This window comes from Mycetomoellerius zeteki, unplaced genomic scaffold, assembly GCF_001594055.1.
Source record: "Mycetomoellerius zeteki isolate Tzet28-1 unplaced genomic scaffold, Tzet1.0 scaffold298, whole genome shotgun sequence".
In the NCBI taxonomy this organism is placed as follows: domain Eukaryota; kingdom Metazoa; phylum Arthropoda; class Insecta; order Hymenoptera; family Formicidae; genus Mycetomoellerius; species Mycetomoellerius zeteki.
The window spans coordinates 280,865-304,234 of record NW_017257280.1 but is presented as its reverse complement, the minus strand read 5'-3'; the positions used below and the strand labels follow the sequence as shown (position 1 = coordinate 304,234).

The 23,370-nt window shown below is 35.5% G+C and overlaps 1 protein-coding gene and 1 long non-coding RNA gene across 2 annotated transcripts in view; both read right to left on the bottom strand.

Annotated features, from left to right (window-relative positions):
• Positions 1–1,169: 1,169 nt before the first annotated feature.
• On the bottom strand, positions 1,170–2,649 carry LOC108724430 (uncharacterized). The gene is made up of 2 exons (XR_001936705.1): positions 2,486–2,649; positions 1,170–2,437 (listed from the first exon to the last, which is right to left on the bottom strand). It is a non-coding gene; the product is annotated as an uncharacterized lncRNA (long non-coding RNA).
• A 7,100-nt stretch (positions 2,650–9,749) lies between these two features.
• The window catches only part of gw (trinucleotide repeat containing adaptor protein gawky), a 39,143-nt gene continuing 25,522 nt past the window's right edge, over positions 9,750–23,370 (bottom strand). Inside the window, exons 6-17 of the mRNA XM_018450799.1 lie at positions 20,361–22,685; positions 19,622–19,980; positions 19,127–19,442; positions 16,793–17,317; positions 16,255–16,628; positions 15,870–16,067; positions 15,139–15,297; positions 13,709–14,155; positions 13,311–13,631; positions 12,903–13,129; positions 12,435–12,813; positions 9,750–12,321 (exon numbers count right to left, since the gene is read on the bottom strand). Of these exons, the coding sequence (XP_018306301.1) occupies positions 11,980–12,321; positions 12,435–12,813; positions 12,903–13,129; positions 13,311–13,631; positions 13,709–14,155; positions 15,139–15,297; positions 15,870–16,067; positions 16,255–16,628; positions 16,793–17,317; positions 19,127–19,442; positions 19,622–19,980; positions 20,361–22,685 (5,972 nt within the window). The 3' untranslated portion in view covers positions 9,750–11,979. The remainder of the gene's footprint in view (positions 12,322–12,434; positions 12,814–12,902; positions 13,130–13,310; positions 13,632–13,708; positions 14,156–15,138; positions 15,298–15,869; positions 16,068–16,254; positions 16,629–16,792; positions 17,318–19,126; positions 19,443–19,621; positions 19,981–20,360; positions 22,686–23,370) is intronic.

Sequence of the window (23,370 nt, the reverse complement as noted above, 5' to 3'; positions counted from 1 at the left end):
TGATGATCTACATGACTGACGTTTTGTAGTGTTTCATAGCGCGATATCGTAAAGGGATTTCTCGTATCGATGCACGGACCCGTGAATGGAACTTGTCACAAATCCCTGTTACCTACTAAACGGACGATGATAGTACATACGTCGCTAGAAATATACGTTCGCGTTTTACACGCAAAATTACGAGATGTTTTATAAAACCCTTACCACCGGTTTCAGGTACATCGAAACACAGCAGGCTGCAGCTAATTCTATGCAGAATATGTAAATGAAATCGTATTGGATATATATGTATGTACCACCAGTACTGAAAATTTACTGCATACGTGACGTAAATTATAGATTTTCAGTATTGGCAGTGCATATTGGAACACGGTTATTGTATAGCATAGATGTAAAAACGAAATTAGCGGTGCCAAAGGCACGTTGCTACAGTTAAGAATAAAATGTAAAATTAACTTATCCATGAATAAGACACTATTTCACGTTAAACGCGCGCGTATCTAAAGAATTAATGCAGTAAAAGCAAATAATAACGGTGATGTGTTTGATCGGCTGTCGCAAACATTTTAGTGGAATTTCGGGAAGAGAAGATGAATGAAAAATTACAAGTAATTCTGACTTGCGGTTTTACCTCAACAGCCACGCTTCATCTTCCGTACGATCGCACGTCGCAAGTCGAAGACAGCGCGACGCAGCTACTGTCGCGTTGTACAGCGTACCGCAACGTACGATCGTAGACATCTCGATACAGGAAAAAGTCATTTCATTCGACGGTATACTAAACGTGAACAATACAGCGTACATAGACGTGCGTGAAATTACGAATCACGGATATGTAAGTAGAATAAGACTCTTTAAACTTAAAAGTTGCGTTACAATTAATTCACTATACTTTTACAAAGATTGAGATTGAGTGGAACAGAAGCTCGCGAGAGCACTTTTACAACCTTCCACGCGAGAGCATAGTACTTTTGCCCAAAGAATGAAAAGAAGTGGAAACGGGAGGAGAGGAGGGGAAGAACGAACGGAGATGGAGTCCTTAGAAGACGCATCCCTTGGATCTCGTGACGATAGTTCCCCCGATAGTTACCTACCCTAAAACGCGAAATTATGTTGCATACCTCTCGGTTTCGCACATTTTTGGTCGTTTTCTCTGTCACACGGGTTTCTTTTTTTTTTTTGCATTTTTCTCTTTTCTTTATCCGCAAAATTTCCGAACACGTACACACACTCCCGGATTATCTCTTACGTATATATGTAGAGTTTCCCTTAAATATATATTATAGATATACCTTACTGACTAACGCGAAAAAAGAAGGACAAACGCCAACTATACTCGTTAGAATGAACGTCTGTCTTATCGGACAAGACACGAGAATATCACATTGCAGATGTATATGTATGTGTAGGTGTATGTATGTGGGTATGTTAATTCCTCTTCTTTCTTTTTATCTCCTCAATAACGTCGCTTAAAAGCTAAGGAGTTCTTATATCAAATTTTACACCTTACGACAATAGGCGCGCGTGCAATGTGTGCGTATATACGTGCGAATACAGTATGCGGCGAATACCGATCTTTGTCTTTTCTTTCGTCCTTTTTCTACTTTTTCCCAGTTTGTCTTTTCGATCGACGTCGCGATCGATTTCCTCGCCGAATTTCAGTATATCGATAACTGAAAACAAAATGTGGCCCACGAAGATCATTGCAGCTCGAGGAATCCAATGTTAGATTTTTTTTAAGTTGACGCTTCGTGTCACACGCTTTAAATATATATTATTAAGTTAATGACAAAATGCGTTCGAGTAAGAAATAAGTAATGTTTCATAGAGGACTTCGCAGTGGGTCTTAAGAATATTCCGTTCGCGTGCGAGACACTCTAATGCCCGTTTTTACCAATGTAGATTAACTTTAATCTCGATTTAACTTATTCTTCAACCTTTTTTAATTCTTAGAAGTAAAAAAAGATAAAGAGTTAGTTAAACCAAGATTAAAATTAAACTACATTGTTAAGAAATTGGTCACGAGAGTTCATCCCTAGGGACAAAAGCTTGGAATAATCGCTGATTAACTTACGCAGATTGTAAACAACACATTTAAACCTTAATTTTAGTCTCGAAATAGGTGTAGTAAGCTTTAAGTCATAAAATATTAGCCAATCATAATTAAATATGAGAAGAATAATCGATTACGATTGGTTGATTTCTTATAGCTTGAAGTTTACTATATCTATTCTGTTTTGGAATTTATTCTTTAGTGCCCTTTTTACTTTTTGCCAATATCCGATCTCTAACAACAACACGAATACTCGTTTTCGCGCGCAAAACATCTGGAATAATATTTCGGGCTGTAATACTGTGTATCCTCATTCGAGGGGAAGAGACCGCAGTGACTATTTCGTTCCTCAATACCGAAGTTGGTGGAAAAATCTATACTTTTCTATAGACTGCGAACGTGTCGCTTCCTTCCAATGGGAATTTACGACACGCCGATCGATGGCGTATAATGCTTGGATCGCATGGTTTCACGATTTATTTGACATTTTTCAATTCCTCGCGTGTAAGGATATTTAGGCTGAATTGTGTTCGTTTCGTATATATTTAACAAAATATATGATAAACGAAGATAAAACAAAAATAAAATAAAACCGATAAATTTAATCTAAAACGTTTATTTTTACAAGTCCATAAATAGGATAACTTAAGATATTTTTTTTATAAATCATATACTAATATAAGATATTATTTTACTAGCTCAACATACAGGATTCTATCTACTGCTCATTTTCATACACAGAATATTCAGTCTCTAATGCTTACAAACAATTCTAGTTATAATAACGATACGCATGTTTCACAATAAACAGTTTGTTTTGTACGCGAAGACTCGAATTTTTTGGATATATTCATCTGCTATAAATATTAAATAAACGCATTGCGCAACATTACATCCACACGATTAAATCGGTGCCTGATTTAATGAGCCAATAAAATTATTACAACCCAATGATATCACATCAAATTATGTGCAGCTTATGAACATGAGAGAAAAAAAAAGGCTGAAAAATATTTATATAAAATTTACAACATAACTTGAAATGTAAAATTTAATAAAAATGCTTTAAAATAATGACATATAAATGTAACATTACAAGAAATTGATTTGGATGCTTTTCAGAGTATCCTTTTTTTTTAATATGTTAAATGCTGATCGTATGAAACCTTTTATGCAGTTCTCGATACATTTTTAAGGATTAACGCATTATCTAAAAGTAATAAAATATTCCGAGTTTTCAATTTTGATGATAAATCTGTAAGCGTTAATCTATCATTAAACAATTCCTTAGAAAATGTGGAATATTTCACTACAGATAATGTGTTAAAATAAACCAATCACAAGCATACAATAACTACCTATAATTCTACCATGCTAACATACGATTATTTATTAAGCTCTTAGATTTTATATTTATTTAATTTTACATTTACACCTATTATTCATCTAATTTATGAATTTTAAGGCATACAATGCGTGTCCTTTGGAATTCGAATGAATATCGAAATCCCGATTGCGAATACAGTTTCCAAGTATTATTCCAGTTGTTCGCAAACGAAACAAGTATTCAGTAATTTTATCTCTCAAGATATTTAAGTGCTATTTCTTCGAAGTAATTTTTTCCGCGGAGTGGTTCTTTTTTTTATGTTTCTAATAAGTACTTCAACGTGTCTTTTAGTCGCATAGGAAATAACATGGTAAGCTTATAACATCACTGATCTATCTACAAGAATTCATATTAAAAATATACGAATAATACCAAATAAATGAGGAATTTGTTCTGTATGAGCGCGTGACAAGTGAGACTAGAAATTTTGGAACATAATTGTTTATATGTGACTATAAACAAGCACTATAAATAATTTTGAGTTTAATATCATAGACTTCGAAGTCCGATTATCGATACGAAATTAATATCATAAATCTTATATGGATGTGTACATGTGTTTGCGAGTGTAATGTGTCCCAGGTATAATACTGTTGTTCAGTAATCGAACAACCCAAGACAAGAACTGGAAATCTTGAATAATTTTATATATAACCCTTGTAGAAAAATACTACTGAGCACTACTAATGCTCAGTAGTATTTTGAGGCACTACTGCACTACTGCTATAGAGTGTAGTAATACAGCAATGCCACTAAATATTACTGCGTAGTAGTACTTTTCTACAAGAGTATTTTAAAAAAAACACTTTCAAAGGCTCCATGAGCACACTCTGATCGAGCTAAGAGTAAGTGACGGACTTCATTTGCATATGCCCATTTATAGGGATCCGCGTTATTTCCTTCTTACGGAAAACGAGTCCCGTAAGAAGAAAATGACGCGAACTCCTATAAAGAGGAGTATGCAAATGGAGTTCGTCACTTACAATGTGTTCATGGAGTCTCTAAAAGTGCTTTTTTTTAATAGCGTTATTAATAGTTAGTTTCTGTGACGCATACTCGTTTCCTGCATTTTGTATCTTACCGAAACGCGGATATACCCTAAAAAAAGTACTACTGTACTACTACACTATAGCAGTAGTGCCTCAAAATACTACTGCACACTAGTAGTGCTCAGTAGTATTTTTTTACAAGGGAAGTCAACGATTGAAAGGAATACTTTGCTTGAAATACCAAACGCTTCCACTAACTATCGTTCAAATCTTTTCTAGATTCTTTTTCATCAACCTCTGAAAATTCCTAGGAAATATAGAGTCGCTTATTCCTAGTCCATCTTCTAAGTCAGCTGCTTGCCAAACAATTAACCGATTAACGCTAATCCCGAATAACTGAACTTTCTCTCTTATATCTATGGAACAATAACATCCGAAGAGACTTGTTAAAGATTTAATTCATTAATTAGTTAACTGTTGACAAAGTTCAACGCAGGACTATTTGATTCTCTTCATAGGATACTTCCGTATCTCCTGCTCTCGTATTCTGTTTGGACATAAAATTCCAGTGTACGATATCAAGTGGAAACGAAATGCACGCTCTATATACATATACATAGATATACACGATACTAATAAATTAATGACTCAATTAGTAGGAAACACATGGTGCGAAAATGCAACGATATTCGATACTCAAGCAAGTTGACTAAAATAATTACCGAGACGTAGTTCTCTAATATATATAGCAAATATGGTATAGTTGTGCGTAAACTATGTTTATGCAACGACATACGCAATTATCTAGAAACACGGACATGAATCGATATGTACAATCAGTAGACAAGTTTTGGAGAGGACAATTTCCTGGGATCGATTTTCGGGACTAAATGCAAGCGCGACAGCACTTTCTTAAGTAAAGAGCAATTACTATAGCCATTGTGAATGAATTTACTAGATTTCCTCTTGATTTTCAAATAATTAAACTTGCTTTCATCATAGTAATTATTTATCGTAAAACGGTGTGTTTCTGAAATAATTAACGTAATAAGTAAACGATCTACTCGGTTCCGATTTGATTATACATGTGAATCCGATTAGGATTAGTTTTCAAGTAATAATAGAGAGACAGAGCGGATATATTAAACTACTCCTGCTTTAATATATCTACAGACGTGATCTAATTGAAGGATTTCATTTTCAATGCACTTTGGAGACTTTCGGGCGACTTGGTGCCTAAGAAGAATCAACGCGCACGGGAGATGATCAGCCATGACTAGCTGCAGCCACTATATCGCCTGAATCAATTATGGTCCACGACAGATCCTCGTTACGTAAGTTGACAATACGATATTACGATATTTCCGTACTAGCCTTCCGTAATAGCTAATACTGTACGACAGCTAGTTGCCATTGTACTGTAGTACGCTAAGTGGTATGGTATAACACGATAATACCGGTCAGAAACCTGAGATATATTCTTTTTTATCCTTCTTACGGACCACAGCTGCATCTCGAGATCACGGCTGTAGAAAATCGCGACTGTCACGCGCGACTCTATCGAATGGACAAATCGCTCTAACGACGACTGTCGCAGCGATAAAGCCGTCGTCACGTGGAAGGAAATACTCGTCTAACAGCGCGATTTCGACATTGATTCCTCGTAACAATGACTTAAAAAATTACGTTAGAACGATAGCATCCATCGTCACAAGTCAAGCTCTATAAAAACGTCAAGCGAAGAATGCAATGATCGGTCTTAAATAGTTATATAACGCTTGAAAGAAAAAGGGAAGGCACACACACAAGCGAAGACTATCGTTCGCGTAGAAAAAGAAAGCGGAAAAAGCGGAATGATGGTGTAACAGCAGTGCAATATATTCTAATTAATAATTAATATAATTCTACAATTAATATAACTCATACAATCTATAAGCGGCTTCGAGAGCTATTGCACATATGTTATGCACAACTATCGCGTGCGATATAAACATTAAAATACTGTTATATTATACGATTATTTGTACCATTATCGTTACAAATTGATATGAAGCGATTGTCGCTCCGGCTATAAATGCGAACCTTCTTGTTTACGAACAATTACGGTTGAAAAATTACGGGATAAAATCTCAACTTTCCTCTCTATCGAAAAAGTATCTTATTGGTATCGTTGTTTCGGTTATACAATTTGTAGGATTATTTGCGTTATCACATACGACATACTTCGAGTAATGATATTTTTTTCTGAAACATTCGCTTTTTAGTATTATTTTCTATTCACAGGGATATTAATACAATGAGCGAAACAGATATTAAAAAGCACTGCCATTCCACGATCATTTTCTTTACTTTGAAGTATCTCCGGCACAAAACAAATATCCTATAAGCTATAGATTAGTTACAAATATTTTGCTTTAATGTGATAAAATATCATAACATAAAATTACAGCATAAAAAATCAAGGTAAACGTATTTCTAAAAACTGAAAAACTTCATTTTTCCGTGCTTCAATTTGATCAATGTTATAAACAAAAATTAAACAATATATAAACTGTGTTCAATATATATATATGTACAAATTAAAAGGTAAATTAAAAATGAAAGTATGTGAATCTCACACTATCAAAATGATACAAATCATTTATCCTTATGTCTCTCCGATCTTGTCGATATACTTTTCTTTTCCTATTTCCCGTAATTTTTCCATCTCTTTAGCTGCTATTAATTATCAATAAAACGACTGTTTTGTACCAAGCATTTGCAAAGTATGTGCGCGTGTGTATCTGTGTAAATTAACAAATTTAGTTATCTTATTTCCGCTAATCAGTCCATTTTCATCGAATTTAATTATCATCTCGCGATTGCATATTATGTTTGTATGTCTGTGTCTGTGTAGCTATCGTGTGTAAAATGTATTGAACGATGAAAGGCAACGAGAGTTAGAAAGATTAAAGTTAACTTGCTTTAAATTATAATTAAGCGATCGGCTACATGCGTCATGTTGTTAAAGTATTTACCGTTTAAAAATTGTAATTGCCATATTATTCCCTTATCACCTCATTGCATTAAAAGTACGCGCAATACACATATGTGTATTGCGCGCGTACTTTTAACACGGTATGTGAATGCGCAGTATTCTTTCGCACGCACCTAGTGCGTGTTTCATACTATTTTATTGCGACGATCGATCGATTGTATTTTAGTCAATTATATACGCCATATATACGCACAAATTTCACGCACGCACATTTACAAGTACGCACTTTGCACCTTTTGGGAGCTTTATATATATATATATATATATCTCTACATATATCAAAGTCAATAATTCATTTTCATTTTCGCTGACTCTTGATCAGTTTACTGACTCCTGATTAGTTGACTTTTATCATTAATTTAATCATTATTATAGAGATATTATTATTATATATTATTATTACTGTTATTACTTACGTACGCGATTGAAATTTATTCATTAAACTTTATAGTATTAATATTAAAACCCATTGAATTATACGCACTGGATTACTCATTATTCACACGTAAGAGACCCTAAACACCTAAATATAAAATACCTTGGCTATTAATCACTGTTATCACAACAAATATAATGTTAGGTTGTCCGATCATCTTGGCTAACTCGGAGAAAAATTCTCCTTTGATTTTCAAAATTAACGGCCCTTCATACTTTAAATATTATTCAATCCCTCAATTAGCCTTCCTCATATTGTAAATTAGCATGCGCTAACTTACCTTGCACTTAAAATGTTTACCGAGGCAAAGAAGAAAATTGTAATGAAAACGCATGTCTGCAGGTATTGAGAAATGCAAACGAATAATTCGCATATTTCACTTTCATACCACGGTCCATTTTGTGAAAGCAATTGGATTTTACTTTTACTTTTCGTTTTCTATGTTCGTTCCCTCTATTTTCTATTATATTCCATTATAACCGTTCACTCGCTGCATCTGCTTTCTTATTGACATCCTCTCTCATTTGCCTCTCATTCTACCTCATTCACTCCATCGCTCATGCTTACCTGCATTCATGAATTTAAGTCTTCAAACACTTATATTCTAATTCTATCTTTACATCCTTAAAATCTATTATAGAACTGTTATATAGAACGCCATTGTATACTTGCCCCGTTTAAAAATGCCTATCTTTTCAGTTAATCTTTTTAAACTTCTTAAAATAATTATTTAAAGATTTCTTTCAGCAAATTCTATAGCCAATTTACGTCAGAACTTATCACCCATAAAGACAATTATTGTTATCTAGTTATCAGTATCGGTAATTCAGTAATTATAAATTTAGGATATATAGCATAAGCGTGCAGCATAAGTTCATATAATAATTATCTTTATACCTAATACCTTATTCCGCATATTCCCACTCTACTTATCGCACTCTGCTAATTTTTGTTAAGTAAAATGTAAGGAGGCGTTATACCATACATATACATATTATATACATATATGTATGTACAGGGGGAGGGGTATGTTGTCTGTGTGACTATATAACATAGTAATGAGAGATTTACGAGATTTATATCGTACCCTTCAAAATAAGCGATCACGCAATTCAAGAAGCATAAATTAATTCGTTAATTTTCAGTTTTACATTTAAGTTCTATTCATCTTTCATCTGAGACTTGTCATAACTTTGATCTTAAAGGCAATTGTGTGTAGTAAGAAATTTATTTTCAATTAAAATATGTCAATTTAATTAAAAATTGATTTCCCGCCATCTTAAATACACCAATTTGGAAAAAGAGGCGTAACAGACGGACAGATTATTATCCATGGATATGATAAATGGGGAATTGATTTGATGGGGAAAATTTAAGCGATCACATTGTCTTACTTTCATCATCCTTAAATACTACCATCTTAATACTACAATCTGTCTAGCCTGTATTATCGCTTAAAAATTGTTTGTCTTCTCAATTTCCGTCACAGCTTATTCTCAAGAATACGATACAATTATGTACAGAACGACTCTCATAAGCAGCGCTTCCACTACTTTATCTTTTTTTTCGTTTTTTTTTCTGGTATTGTTTTTGCAGGGCAGCTCATATAAGTCGTCATAATCGTATCGTCGTATTCTTTACCACTTCCACTTGAACCCTATTTATGGTATTTACGCACAATAATTATGAATAGCTTAGATTATGCATTCTTACGAAAATATTAAAATTAAACATTACGCATGACAACACTGGCCGACAGAGTCGAAGCGACATGACCGGCGGAACCACGCGGATTTCTTATCGCGCGTCCTCATGATGGACCGATGTACCCCGTCATATAATTTCTTTCCCTCTTCTCTTTCTTCCTCCTTGGAAGGCAACAAATATAAAAATTCCCAATGCTTTTTTGATTTACTAATACGCCAAAGGATATAGTGGTCCGGTATCCGCGAGGATCGACCGATCGCATGGAAGCGGTGGAATCATTGTCGACCAATGCTACTATGTTACGTTTCCTTAGCTTGGCGTGTTTGACATTTGCAAGCATGCAGGTTCAGTCATGCGTGGCAAACGTGTATGATCAGCGTGTGTGTATATGTAATTGTTCACTTTTATTGCGCGCGTCTCGCTGAACAGCGTCCTGTGATTGTTTCTTTTTTTCCTTCTAATTTCATTTATATATTTACATATGTAATATATATATATATATCTCTTACTCTTTTTCTACCTCTTTCAGTTCACGAAGGAAAAAAAGCCGTCTCTTTCACGTCGTTCGCGGTTGCGCCAATGATTGATTGCGAAACGTTCCCAAAACACTTCACCGACACGGAGAAGCGGAAAGTAAAAACAAAATTGTTGTGCATGAGTAAATAACGGTTCGCTTGTTCGTCGTTTGGTTATCAGTCCGTTCAGGTACCTTTGACGTTGAAGAGAAAAACTAATTTAATTCATCCTAGACCGAGCTCCGCAATGCGCCCGTAATAAATGCCATACATTCGTAACATCGCCATTACTCGCGTTGCGATCTTACGCGGATCATTGTGATTCCTCGAATTCGAACATCACTAATGAGAAGCGTAATATGCTACGTACGGGTAATCAGTACGTAGTGTTCATTACTCGTCTTCATGTTTACTTTAATGTAAACACGACCCGACTTTCAATCGATTTATTAGCCATTTCATCAGCACTTCTCGGTCTTCCCTTGTCCTCTAATCTTCATCTTACCGTTTTTCCCCCGTTCCTTTTTTCGTATTTCTTCTTTTTTTCTTCATTTAAACTCTACGTTAATAAATGGTAAAGAGACACACTGGACATTGGCACGACAGGTGGCATCTAGATTTAATATAGAATAAAATTTACGTTATTGCGATAACATTTGGTATCGTTGCGTCGTTGCCCAGTTGATCTGATATCCCTGCATTCCTCGTTTCTTCCACATTCGTGGGGGGTCCGGAGAGTGCAGTAGGGAGTGGGGATCGGGGCAGAACACCAGGCAGCGACGTCAATGCTTGTTTTTTAAGGTTTCTTTCTTTTGATTAGATTGATACAGTCTACGTTTGATACTCGCTGCAGTCTTCAGAACTGTCCAGCAAAAAATGGAACACTCTTTGACCTGATCAGAGACCCTTGGCCGATAAATCTTCATTGAAAAGCGCCCGCCATTCACAGTAAAATGGCAGGGAGCGCGAATAGTTCTTTTTTTTTTCATCTTCCTTCTTCTATGCGTTATCTTCAGATTAGAAATTCTTACTAGATTGGCTTGGAACGACGAGAACGCCACTTCGTCGTTATACATCGTGGCAAATCGCACGCAATACACGCACCATTATGTTAATGAAGAGACCGTTGCAGTTGGTCCAACTTATCTTCCGCAATCCGTAAATCTCCTCGGAGTAATGACGCGATCGTAAAATTCATATTTGCAAGTACCTTTCTTTTTTGTCGAGTGTTCTTTATGAATGTGTTATGTGTGTAGAGTGTAGTTTGTCATGTAAAATTAGATATTTATCGCACGATTTGGCTGTATGCCGCTGCGATTTTTTTTGCTTACGCGTGTTCTACTCAAGGCGGATACGAGGGTAGTAATATTTTTGTTAAGTAACTCGTTATAGTAATTGCGTTTCTTAGCAATATAATTGACGTTTCGTGAAGACCTCGTCCGTCTCATTCTCTCTCTCTCTCTCTCTCTCTCTTTCTCTCTCTCTCTCTCTTTCTTTCTCTCTCTCTCTCTCTCTCTCTTTCACTTTTTCTTTCATACCATCTCTATCACTCTCTAAGCTCCCCCTCCCATTCCCTCATCCTCTCTCATGCTCATCTTCTATCATCAATGATTACAAAAGCAGACACATCTCGTATCCGCTTTAGCCAAAGACACTGATCAATACATGATAATACTAAGATATACAAAATGTAACCGTGTAATCTTAAAGGAATGAGAGGCGGGGATCAGAAGGGAAGTAATACGCATTCGATCACGAAGTTTGCGTCAGCCGAGCTGCATATCTGGACTTGCGTAATAAGCAAGTGAATTTTTCAATTATCTGATGAGATTTCGGGCGGATGGCCTCTCGTTCTCTACATCGACTCACCTCCCAAAAGATCTCCCGGTAAGTACGAGTTAAGAGAACTGGGAGTTGCTCGTTGCTGATCGCTGTTGTCAATTCCCGCGTTACTCCACAGGGAATTGCTGGTGGGCGGAGCGCCCCAGAGTTGACTAGAGCTGCCTCCCCATGTGTCGGGCGGCGGCCCAGCTTTGTTAGTTGGTCTAAGGCCCCAACCGGCTCCTCCGGAACCGCCAGCCTGCTGTTGTCCGCCATGACCGAGTTGCTGAAGAATTGCAGCAACCTCGCTTTCTGCAGGCGACTCGGCGAATATCGTTGTGTTACCCAGGACGCAATTGTTTAGGGCTCCCTGAGCCTGAAAAGGAAAATCGATAATCTCGTGAAATATTTCAACTATCAAGAGCCAATTTATTAACAAACGAATATTAAAACTATAAGAATTAAAAAAAAGTTGCGATAAACTGTTACCTTGATTGCTTCGTCGCGAGAGGAATATTTTGTCAGAGCGATTCCATGATTCTGATAGAGACGGAAGTCTTGAACCGGTCCATGTTGCATACATAATGTTTTTAAAGTAGAGCCGTCTATTTGTGGAGTAAGATTTTTCAATAGAAGCCAGGTGGACATCCAACCCGAATTACTGACAGTGGATGACTGGAGGCCCCACGAGCTAGACGATCTACTAACACTTCCTAAGCCAGCACCCCAACCATTACTCGCATTCGTAGCTCCTTTACTACTTAAACCAGGAGGTGGACCGCGTGCTTTACTCATCGGTGCACCCCATAGTTCCGAAGTCACAGCAGTAGGCGGAGGAGCGGATTCTCCCCATGTATTTTTGGAAGTGCTGTAACAAATTAATTTTTTAAAAACATACGTTTAAGTAAAAATATAACACACACAATAATATATCTATCATTAATTTAAAATTATTACCTAGTAAACGCACTAGGTGTGGTAACTGGTGGATTAAATGTCCATGTAGAGTTACTTAGACTTGGGATCGATGTATCGGGATTAGCTGCTTGCGGTGGCGGTGATGTTTTGCTGCTCGATGAAAAGATCGTATCGGTATCCTTGATAGTGGCCAGGGATAATGGAGAACGTACTACGGAGCCGGGAGTGATGCTAGGATCATCCTCGATGCTTTTTATCTGGGTACCCTAAAATGAAATGAAATATAGGTGGACCTGGATAAGCTTTAAATACTAATACGCTGCATTTATTATATGTGTTAATAATTCGCGCGCATTTTTCTAAATATATTTTTACGAACATTATTTTCTTGCATTTAAATGGCATAACAAATATAAGTAATAATTGACGGTATTGGAAATGGATTACCTTCCATGGCTTCCCTGGTTCAAATTCTGGTACGAGATCAGTATATGCAGCACCACCTGGTTGCCAATCCTTTCCATCGGTTGAATCGCTGTTACTTGGATCAGGCCAGCCGCTGTCGCCGAGTCGTGAAGACCATGTACCATCTCCTTGACCTAGCAAGGGATTCATATTCGGACTACTATGTGACTGAGTCAAACCACCAGGTGTTGCGGGCGGTTTACTAGTAGTTCCGGGAGCACGAGAAAATTCGTTCGATACCAAATCACCGTCTTTATCAAGTGATGGTAGCTTCCATTGATTCAATCTTGACTGTTGCTGACTCTGTCAAAAATAAAGTAAAAATGTAGATTATATACATACATCAGGATTTCATATTTTTTACATAAACTGATACGTACAACCGGAGGCTCTTTGTTCATTGATATATCGCTGAAACTGTTTTGTAGAGCTGTCATTGGATCATGTACGGAAGATTTGTAATATTCCGATGCCTGCGATGGAGGAGCCGGATGTTGCTGTTGTTGCTTCATGTACGTTGCTTGCTGTACTGCAATTTGATTTTGCAAATTGGTGATCTGCTGCTTGGTTTTCGTGATTTGAACACTAATTTGCAGCGCCGACTGATTGCTTCCCTTCATTGTGTTTTGAACAGCATGTTGTTGATGTAATTGCTGCAAGACTTTAATTTGTTGTAGTAGTTGATTCAATAACATCAGAGTTTGAGGAGCCAATGGTTGATTCAAGATTTGATGGTTCAAATATCCTTCATGCACTGCTAGTTGAATTTGTTGTACAAGCATCCGTAACTGCTGAGTGCTTGGCTGATTCTGTGATGCACGAGATGCCTGAAAATTAATTTTATCATTATTAACACTATCGATGATAATCTTTATTAATTCAATTAGAAAAATAGATATATACTTATATTCTCAAAGATATAAGTAATTATATAATAGCAGTAACCAATAAAATTTTATTTTACGCAACATATCCAACATTGTTATATTCAAAAACTTAATAGAAATGTACACAGCTGAATGTAGATTTGAGTTTTAATGTTATATAAATATATTATACGTATATTCCATATGTTCTCTGCGGAAGTTGGTTTAGAAACTAAATAATACAGTATAATGGATGAATGTGTATAGAGAGAGAGAGAGGGAGAGAGAGAGAGAGAGAGAGAGAGAGAGAGAGAGAATAAGAGATTTTTTATAAACTAAGTTCACCTTCTTGGCATGAAAACTGAAGTAATAAAATTATATTAGCACCATTTATGTAAAATAAGACATTCTATGAATAATCGATCTGTCATAATTTAAATGTTTGATTTAGAACTATAATCTTAACTAGAAAATTAGTAATACATTATTAGTAAGAGTAACTGACATGCACAAAACAATATAAACATAAATTCATGCATTCACAAATTCGGTTGAACACGTACATAAACATAAGCTAATATAAGAAACTAGAAAGAGAGTTGGTATCTTTTGCTAACAAAACTTTCCTACAAGTTTGTGATCTAATTAAGATACATATTTAATTCGTAAATACGCCTGTAAAATAATCATTCTTCTATATATTCACCATGAATAAATTTTTACATAATAGTATAAAGAATATCAATTTTTGATTATTTTTCCATATAAAAAAATAATAAATAAATAAATAATAGATATTATTCTTATTTGCGCCGAAACCCGAGATTGCTATTCATGTAATAATAAATTAAATAACAGGCATCTCATCGCACATTTCTCGAAATCAATAAAAAATTAATACAAAAAGAAATAGATAGAACTTCGTCTCGTGAAAGCTTATTCACCTGGTTGAAAGGGGGTTGTGGCGTATTGGTACTTGGCTGTTGTTGCTGTAGCGGAACAGCTGTCTGCTGCTGTTGCTGTTGCTGAAGCTTGAGAAGACTAGCACTGGTGACAGAACCACCTACGCCCCCACTGGTTGCCCCACTGGGCACTCCGCCACCCTATGTTAAATACAAATTATACCCCACGCCTAATTCCTTCCTATCTTTTCTCTCAAATTAATATACTATATAAAATGTTCTTCCTCAAACATTAATCATATCTAAGAATTTGTATTTCTTTCCTCACATTCAAGTATTTTATATCTCCGCTATTTGGGAGTTATTTACCGTTTCCGAACTTACATAAAAATATACATGTACTTACTACATATAATGTAACGAAAACAATTGCAAACACATAAAAAAACAATTAGTAACTATTCCACATATTGTGTAGCCCTTTCAATTCATATTTTTAACTCATCACTTTCAGTTATTAGATAATGTTAATTTCTAATAAAATGCTCATGAAATATACACACGCTCAATCACTCAAGCAATTTTCACAAAAACCACGCGCTTGTTTATTATCAATTATTTCAGCTTTGTCACATTTTCAAAATCAACACTGTTAATGAAGAATTACTTAAGAATTTATTATATAAAATCAGTGTATCTCAAAATATCATTTAAAATCACAAAAACTTCTTTCTAGTAAAACTGAATGCTATTTAATAATTGATCGAACTTACCGGAGGGAATGACATCTGTTGTCCGACATGATTGAATCGAGGATAGGCTGGCGTAGTAGTTGCTTGATGAGTTGGATCGTAACCTGAATGTGTCTCGTGACGTCTCCACTGATCGACAGGACGTATTTGATTGAGAAGTTCTAATGCCTCTTCTCGGTTCATTTCTCGATTTCTTAATGCTATCTCGACATCCTCTTTCTAAAATTTAAAACAAAAATTAGATTCTTCTAATTGTCTTAAGAATCAATTTTGTGCTTCAACATACGTAACTTAAATATTATTAATTTTACTTCATAATATTAATTATTAAATATTTTATAATAAATCAATTAAATAAAAACGAGAAGCGCATGCAAAATATACACAAAAATCGAAGATATCATACCTTAAATCCTAAATCGCAAAGATAACGGAACTCACGACTGTTCCAAATAACTTCTTTTGTTAAGGTAGGTTTTGCAGAATGTACCCAGCTAGGAGTTGGATCCATATCAGAATCGGTCCAGCTACCGGCAGGTCCCATAGGCTTTGGCTTGTGCGCAGTTGGACCACCCCAACCTGGATTTAATGGAGGTTCGTTCCACGTAGCCGGTGTCTTAGGATCGTCCCAAGATGCAGTATCATGAGGCCCATCTGTCCATGTTCCATTGCGTCCGCCTGGAGCCCCAGGATGGCCCCACATGGGATTACTTACATCTGGTTTCATTCCAGGTTGACCTGGCATTCTGTTCTGAGGCATACCTGGTGGACATTGCATACCTGCAATAAAGAGTATGTAGATTAGAGTATCATTAAATAAAGATAAAAATTAAATTTCAAAATAAAAATCAATTATATATATTATATACATTTAATTATTTCTTTCAGTAAGTTTTACAATATGAAACAAATAATAGATTTCAGAGCGCTTCGTGAACGCGTACCTCCACGAGCTAAGTTCGGTGCAGGTATATCCTTCCAATGTGAAACCTTGCTACCTGGCATTGCACGCTGATTAGCAGCTGGATTTCCCCAGAGGCTAGTCCCATCATCATAATTGGGCACATTACGTCGTTGCGTCGGCGGCGAGGGTTCTTCCCAACCGGACGGTTTGCCGGGCATAATGTCCTTTGGCGGTTGTGCGGCCCATTGATTCATGTTTGACGGATTAAGCATCTTGGCTGGCGGACCGGATGGATGCTGGTGACCCATCTGATGATGGGGCGGTCCAGGTGGTTGATTCCACATGGCGTCCGCGTTCGCTCCATGTAATCGTCCTGATATTCCACGTGGATCACCACGCATGTCGGCCATTCGCGGATCACGTGCCATAGGATCCATTACACGCATATGATCTCGAGGATCTAAGGACATACGGTGATCTCGAGGATCACGCATTTCTCGTGGATCTACAGACCGTAAGTCCCGTGGATCTCTATGGTCTATTCTGGGATCGCCCCAATTGGATCCTGTCGCAATCAATGTTTCTTGTCACCACAATTATCTTCGGCATGTGCGATAATCATATCGATTTATAAGTCATTTTATTTAAACATGTCATGCATTCGTTAATTTGCGTTAAATTTATTTATTATCACGATTAAAAATGTACATATGCAGATCAGGAGCACATAGCAATTACTTATAAATCGATATAATTTGATTTTGCATTGCAACTAATCATAGATGAAGCTATCAATATATAAAGTATCAATATATAAAGTCATATCGATATTGTTCAGTAAAAAGAAATTTTTTGTTATACAAGTGTAATAAATCACATAAATTAAATTTGTTACTTTCTATATCCACAATTATAGCTATATGCAGATGCATAAACATTTACAATTTTATATAAATAATTAATATGACGTATAATTAATAGGAGATAATAAAACAAAAATGAAGAAAGAACATAGGTAAAGAAATTATTGTATTTATATTGTACTGTTGTTAATTCTATGCACATATTTAACTTAGGATGAAAGCATCTAATAATAGCACTTCCATATAAAAAGCGTATTTCCATATAAACAGCGTAACATTTTCTCAAATAATAATAGCAAAAATCGCTTGAAATTGATAGCACTTGCAAAGATAAATGTGCAAAATCAAATGAAAATCGCTTGAAAACTATACCCCCAGTTTTTATTTTGAAGCTCTGTGAACGCCGGAGTGTCTCTATTCAATTCTAACAGGCAAATATATAACATACACTTACACTAAACATAAACCGCAGCTGAATGTGTCGAAAGCATAATAATATAATTAATTTATTATCCTGCATTACGTTCAACTGCGCAAATACAAGTGTAAGTTCTGACATACACTTTGTGGCCAATTATATATGATTCAAAAAATCTACAAATATGGAACTTTGTTCAGGATACCCCAATATGTCGATCAAATAACAGTATGCAAAATATATAGATATATTATTTTATCAGTATAGATTTCTTCTAAATTATATATCACATAAATAATATTTTTCTCATGTTATGTATACATCTTATTTATTTTGTATTTTAAAACATGTATGTTAATTAAAATTACTTTTGAAAAATTTTTTTAGTTTCAACTAGACATATATCAGATTTGTATTTTAAAATAATTTCTATTTCAAGTTTAGTTTTTCAATGCAGAAATAACGTTGAGAGAGAGAGAGAGCAAAAAAAAAGAATATGAGAAAAATATTAACAAACTTAGGTAACATCTCCTTGTGCTAACAAGGGAAGTTTCACAACTGTTCGGAACCGATTTGATTCTCCATGAAATATGTTGTTAAACACGAAAATCTAAGAGAGAGATAAAAATTTTTTTGTACGTGCGCTAACTCATGTTTAAGGGATGAAACACTCCTTAAATATGAATTAGCACACGTATAAAAAAAATATGTGTCTCTCTTAGATTTTTGTGTTTAACAACATATTTCATGGAGAATCAAATCAGTTCCGGACAGTTGTGAAACTTCCCTGGTAAGATAAAAAAATTAAAAAATAGTAAGAATGAGAATGTCATAACATGTGTAGTATACAATAGTATTTTCTCTTCTATATTATCTACTATAAATGTATTATGGCAACTGAATGAGACTCGGGTTTCTGAACATAGTCGCATAAAGAATACGTTAGCAGTGCGCTAACAGGCATATTACATTAACTAATATAAGATTAGAAAAATTAAGGAAATTTTTCAGTCAAAATAAAAAAATTTTGAAAAACATTTTGCCTACATAGATCTAGCATCTCCAGCCTTCACTAGCCTACCTCCCCACATACCGGCTTGATTACCGGCAGCACCAGTCCACTGAGCTGCGCTCGGCTGGGATTGCGTTGGTGCACCGGTCCACATGTTGGATGAATCTGCCGTTTCGTCATCTTCGCCCCAAGTGCCACCGATGTTAGTCGCGGGAGTATGTCCCCACGGTGTTTTCGTTTGCTGTTGAGGCGGCGGCTGTCCACCGTTACGCAGGTTCGCCTCCCACAAATCGGTACCGTTGTTCACCGGTGGTTTCCATATCGGTACACCATCCTTAGTTATGCTTGGCTCAGGAGATGTTGGGACATCCCAATTTGTATCTTGATTCACGTTTTGCTGCACAATTATTGATATTGTCATATAAAATATTACATGAAATAAACCATTATTAAAACTTATTGCATATAACTATTCTTCCACATGAAAAATTATTTGATCTTTTATCGAGTAATAAAGACAATCTCAATGTTATACTTTTAAAATGTATATGATCACACATATTGTATTTTACTTACACAGCCCCAACCGTCGTGACTGAAAAGCGCTTCTCTCATTGTATTGAGTTGTTCGAGTTGTTGCTTCGTAGACGGATTATTAGTCGTTGATGTGTTGCCAATGCTTACAGCTCCTTGGGTAGGATTATTGGACTGATTATTGTTCGCACTTGAACCTGAAGATTGCTGCTGTTGAACGCCACTACTATTATTATTTTGCACTGATGGATTTTGCCCAAGACCACTTGGATTATTAGATTTTCCCTGAGACCATTGGTTATTATTCTGATTCCCTTGGGTAGGGTTATTTGATTGAGACGTTGGTGGACCAGATTGTTGATTCGATTGTTGATTGGGATTATTAACTTTACTCACATTACCTAATAAATACAAAAAGAAATACAATTGTCTTTATAAATAATAAATAAAAATAAAATTTAAAAATCATATTTAATAATGTTTAATAATATTTTCTAAATATTATTTTTATGTCTATGCACATCCAAAATATCCATGTATTTTGTTATATATTTCAATATTATTTTGTAACATATTAATATCTTAAAAACTCTTAAAATAATAATTACCTAGTTATAAACATAGATATATTAAATATAAATATAATTCTTACACGAAATAATTTGATTTAAATATTAAAAATTTATATATATATATATATATATATACATTCACTTGTGAATACTTTGGATATATTCAATAACAATTTAAAAAATTTCCTTTAATGTATGTTCTCTCTTACCTGGATTATTTTGGTTTCCAGGTGGTCCTTGATTTTGATTTTGATTTGGATTACCAGTAACAGATCGATTGACAGTGTTTCCGCCCCAATTGTTCGGCGCATTAGCACTACCGGGTGGATTTCCGGGTGTACCACCCCATCCACTCTGATTCGTATTATTGTTATTCGGTGTAGTGGCTTGTGTTGTTCCCCAATTTGCAGCTCCTCCACTGTTCAAGGAACTCTCTCCACCTCCTACCAACCGCAGTCCTATTGGTATACCCCAACGTTGCTTGTAACTTGCAATAGGCTCGTTGTAATTTTCATACAACTCTGAGACATAGGATTTGCAAATTAGGATGTCCAAGATAGATCGTAGTCGACGCAGATTAACTTCGTATTCGTTCCTGTTCGTCTCGTATATTCTTCGACAATTAGAAACTAATACACGCACATACATCTTTAGGAAGTGCCATATCGTAGTCGATAGAGAGAAATCTTCGTTGCCGTTGCAGATGATGGCATTATCGTCATCGTTTTTACGACTTTGGTCGTAAAGTTTAAGAATATCTCGGTGATATTTGCAGATCAACTGAGCGTCATCTTTCGATGTTGTAGTAGCCTTGAGCTTGTCAATAGCATAAATTTGCGCATCTTTAAATTTAGTTGCATCATAACGACACAAGTCATTCTTATTAAGATCATCTGTATGACTTAGCAACATATATTGGATACATATTTGGTCATTTTGGAGTATATTGAAATATTCCAATCGCATTTCATTGTCGTTCGTGCGACTCTCCGCCCGAGATACAGGTACAACAATTGTTTGGGATGCGACGGTGGCTGATTGGCATGTAAGCGTCATCGTAGGCTTGCAGGTAGTCATTATAGGAATGTTGACAGTCAACTTAACTTGCTTACTGTTGTCAGATTCGTCAAGTCGAGCGGCATGAGATGTTTCAAACTTAACGTTACTACACTTATCGCTTAACTTAGACCTAAATACAGACTTAATGGTAGAGTTAGATTCGCGATCGGTAGTGACCAATCCCCTATATCTACTAATCTTAAAACAAGTGTTTAGAGGCTTATTGTTATCCTGAAATAAAAGAGCACCAACAGTATATATTGTTGCTTCGGTACAACTAATACCATCATTTTGAGACCCTAAGATCCTAACATTAGTAGTCATTACACTAGTCTTGTAGCACACAGCGATGTCAACAATGTCTCCGATAACATCTGGATTATTATTACTAATATTAATTTCTTCTTCAATACTACCAACGTTACTGTACTCGTTATAATATTCATTATAATTATTACCAACGTTGTAATCATTACTTTTACATATTATTAATAGTGGAACACATATGTGTTGCATCAGCTCGGTCACAGTGACATTACATAATGGAGAAATAGAAGATTGTACATATAGTTGTGTGAGATTTTTCAGGAAAGATCGCAAAGTGTGGTCAATTACTTCGTTTCTGGAAACGATAAGCGTAATGGAAGAACTTGCGGCGTACATCGCGAAATTCTGAGCGTGAACAGACACCGGTACTAAAGTGATGACATTCAAATGCGTTTCCAAGAGGTGTCGTACTATTCGGCGGCTCAGTGAAACTCGGATGTCGGAGTTAGAATCATCCAGAATTCTATCGTTTGCAAGCAGTCTAGAGATCTGAGCAAAACTGGTAACTAGGGCGTACTTATCACCTAGTAGTTTCATTCTATTCGATGTGGTGGTAGAATCGTCCCTTTTAATACAAAGTACCGGGATAACAGCAGCTATCTTGTCAAAGCCACCACTAAAGAGGAGGTAATGGTTACTGTAACTGGTTGAGCTGAGCAATATCACAGACTTGGAGTTGTTATTACTTATATAACTAAAATTAGCCTTAAATTTATTGTTGTCGCCTAGGTCAAGGCAGGACCCTAGTAAGGAGTAATTGTCATCAGAGTTAGGGAGGCGTAACAACCGTTGGGGACTATCAGACTTGGGTATCCTAACTAGGCTAGGTACCCCAACGGTGTAACACATTTCGTCCCTTTCAAAATTTACACTTACTCTTATATGTACCCTAATGTATACAGTACTAAAGCTAGTCTTATTATCACTTAATGTCTTACAAGTAGACTTAGAGTTATTGGCGGAGCTGCCCAGCTGCAGACCAAGCAAGCCCGGTGTGTTTTGCTTTCTGTACTTGTGATGATTATGTTCTGCATTGTTGTGATTATTTATTTTATTATTATTATCGCAGATTTGAGGGTGATTTGTTGGGTATTTTGTGGTTGCTGGCGCCACTGACTGGCAGGCCTTACCTATGCCGGTTGAGTTGAACTCACCTGCAATTAGATAATACAATAGTCGCATGTAAATGTAATTTTTTTGTCAGAAAATTCCTAATGTCTATATTAAATATGTAAGCATTTATTTTTACATATTATGTTTAACACATTTAAATCTCTTTTTGAATATTATTGGAAAGTATATTTTTGAATCCAAGAATTACTAGTAAGCAGGGTTGGGTAAGTTAACTTTTTTTTTAACTAAATTAAGTTAAGTTAACAGCCTTGAAAATTTAACTTAATTAAAATACAAGTTAATCCATAATGAAATTAATTGAATTAAAAGTTAAGTTAATAAAAAAAAGTAACTGAAAAGTTAAAAGTTAAATTTGGTCCGAACGAACAACCAAAAAAAAAAGAAAAAGAAAGTTTGACCATTTATATAATTTTTCGTATTTTTCCTTTTTCACAGCATATTTATTAAAGAATCTGGTTATTTCTGTTCACAAGTAACGATTATACAATATAAAATTGTTTATTATTACAATATAAAAATGCTTGTTTTTTATTTATTTTGTTTATTTTTTATTTTTTGTTTACTTTTTACGAGTTTATGTTTCTTTTATATCCAATGTAATATCTTGTTTTAATCGTCTTACTGGCTGACTTGTAACAGCAGTTCTGCTGATGTCTTGCCATTTGTTATGTATAAATTTTATGCATTGCAATAAAGTAT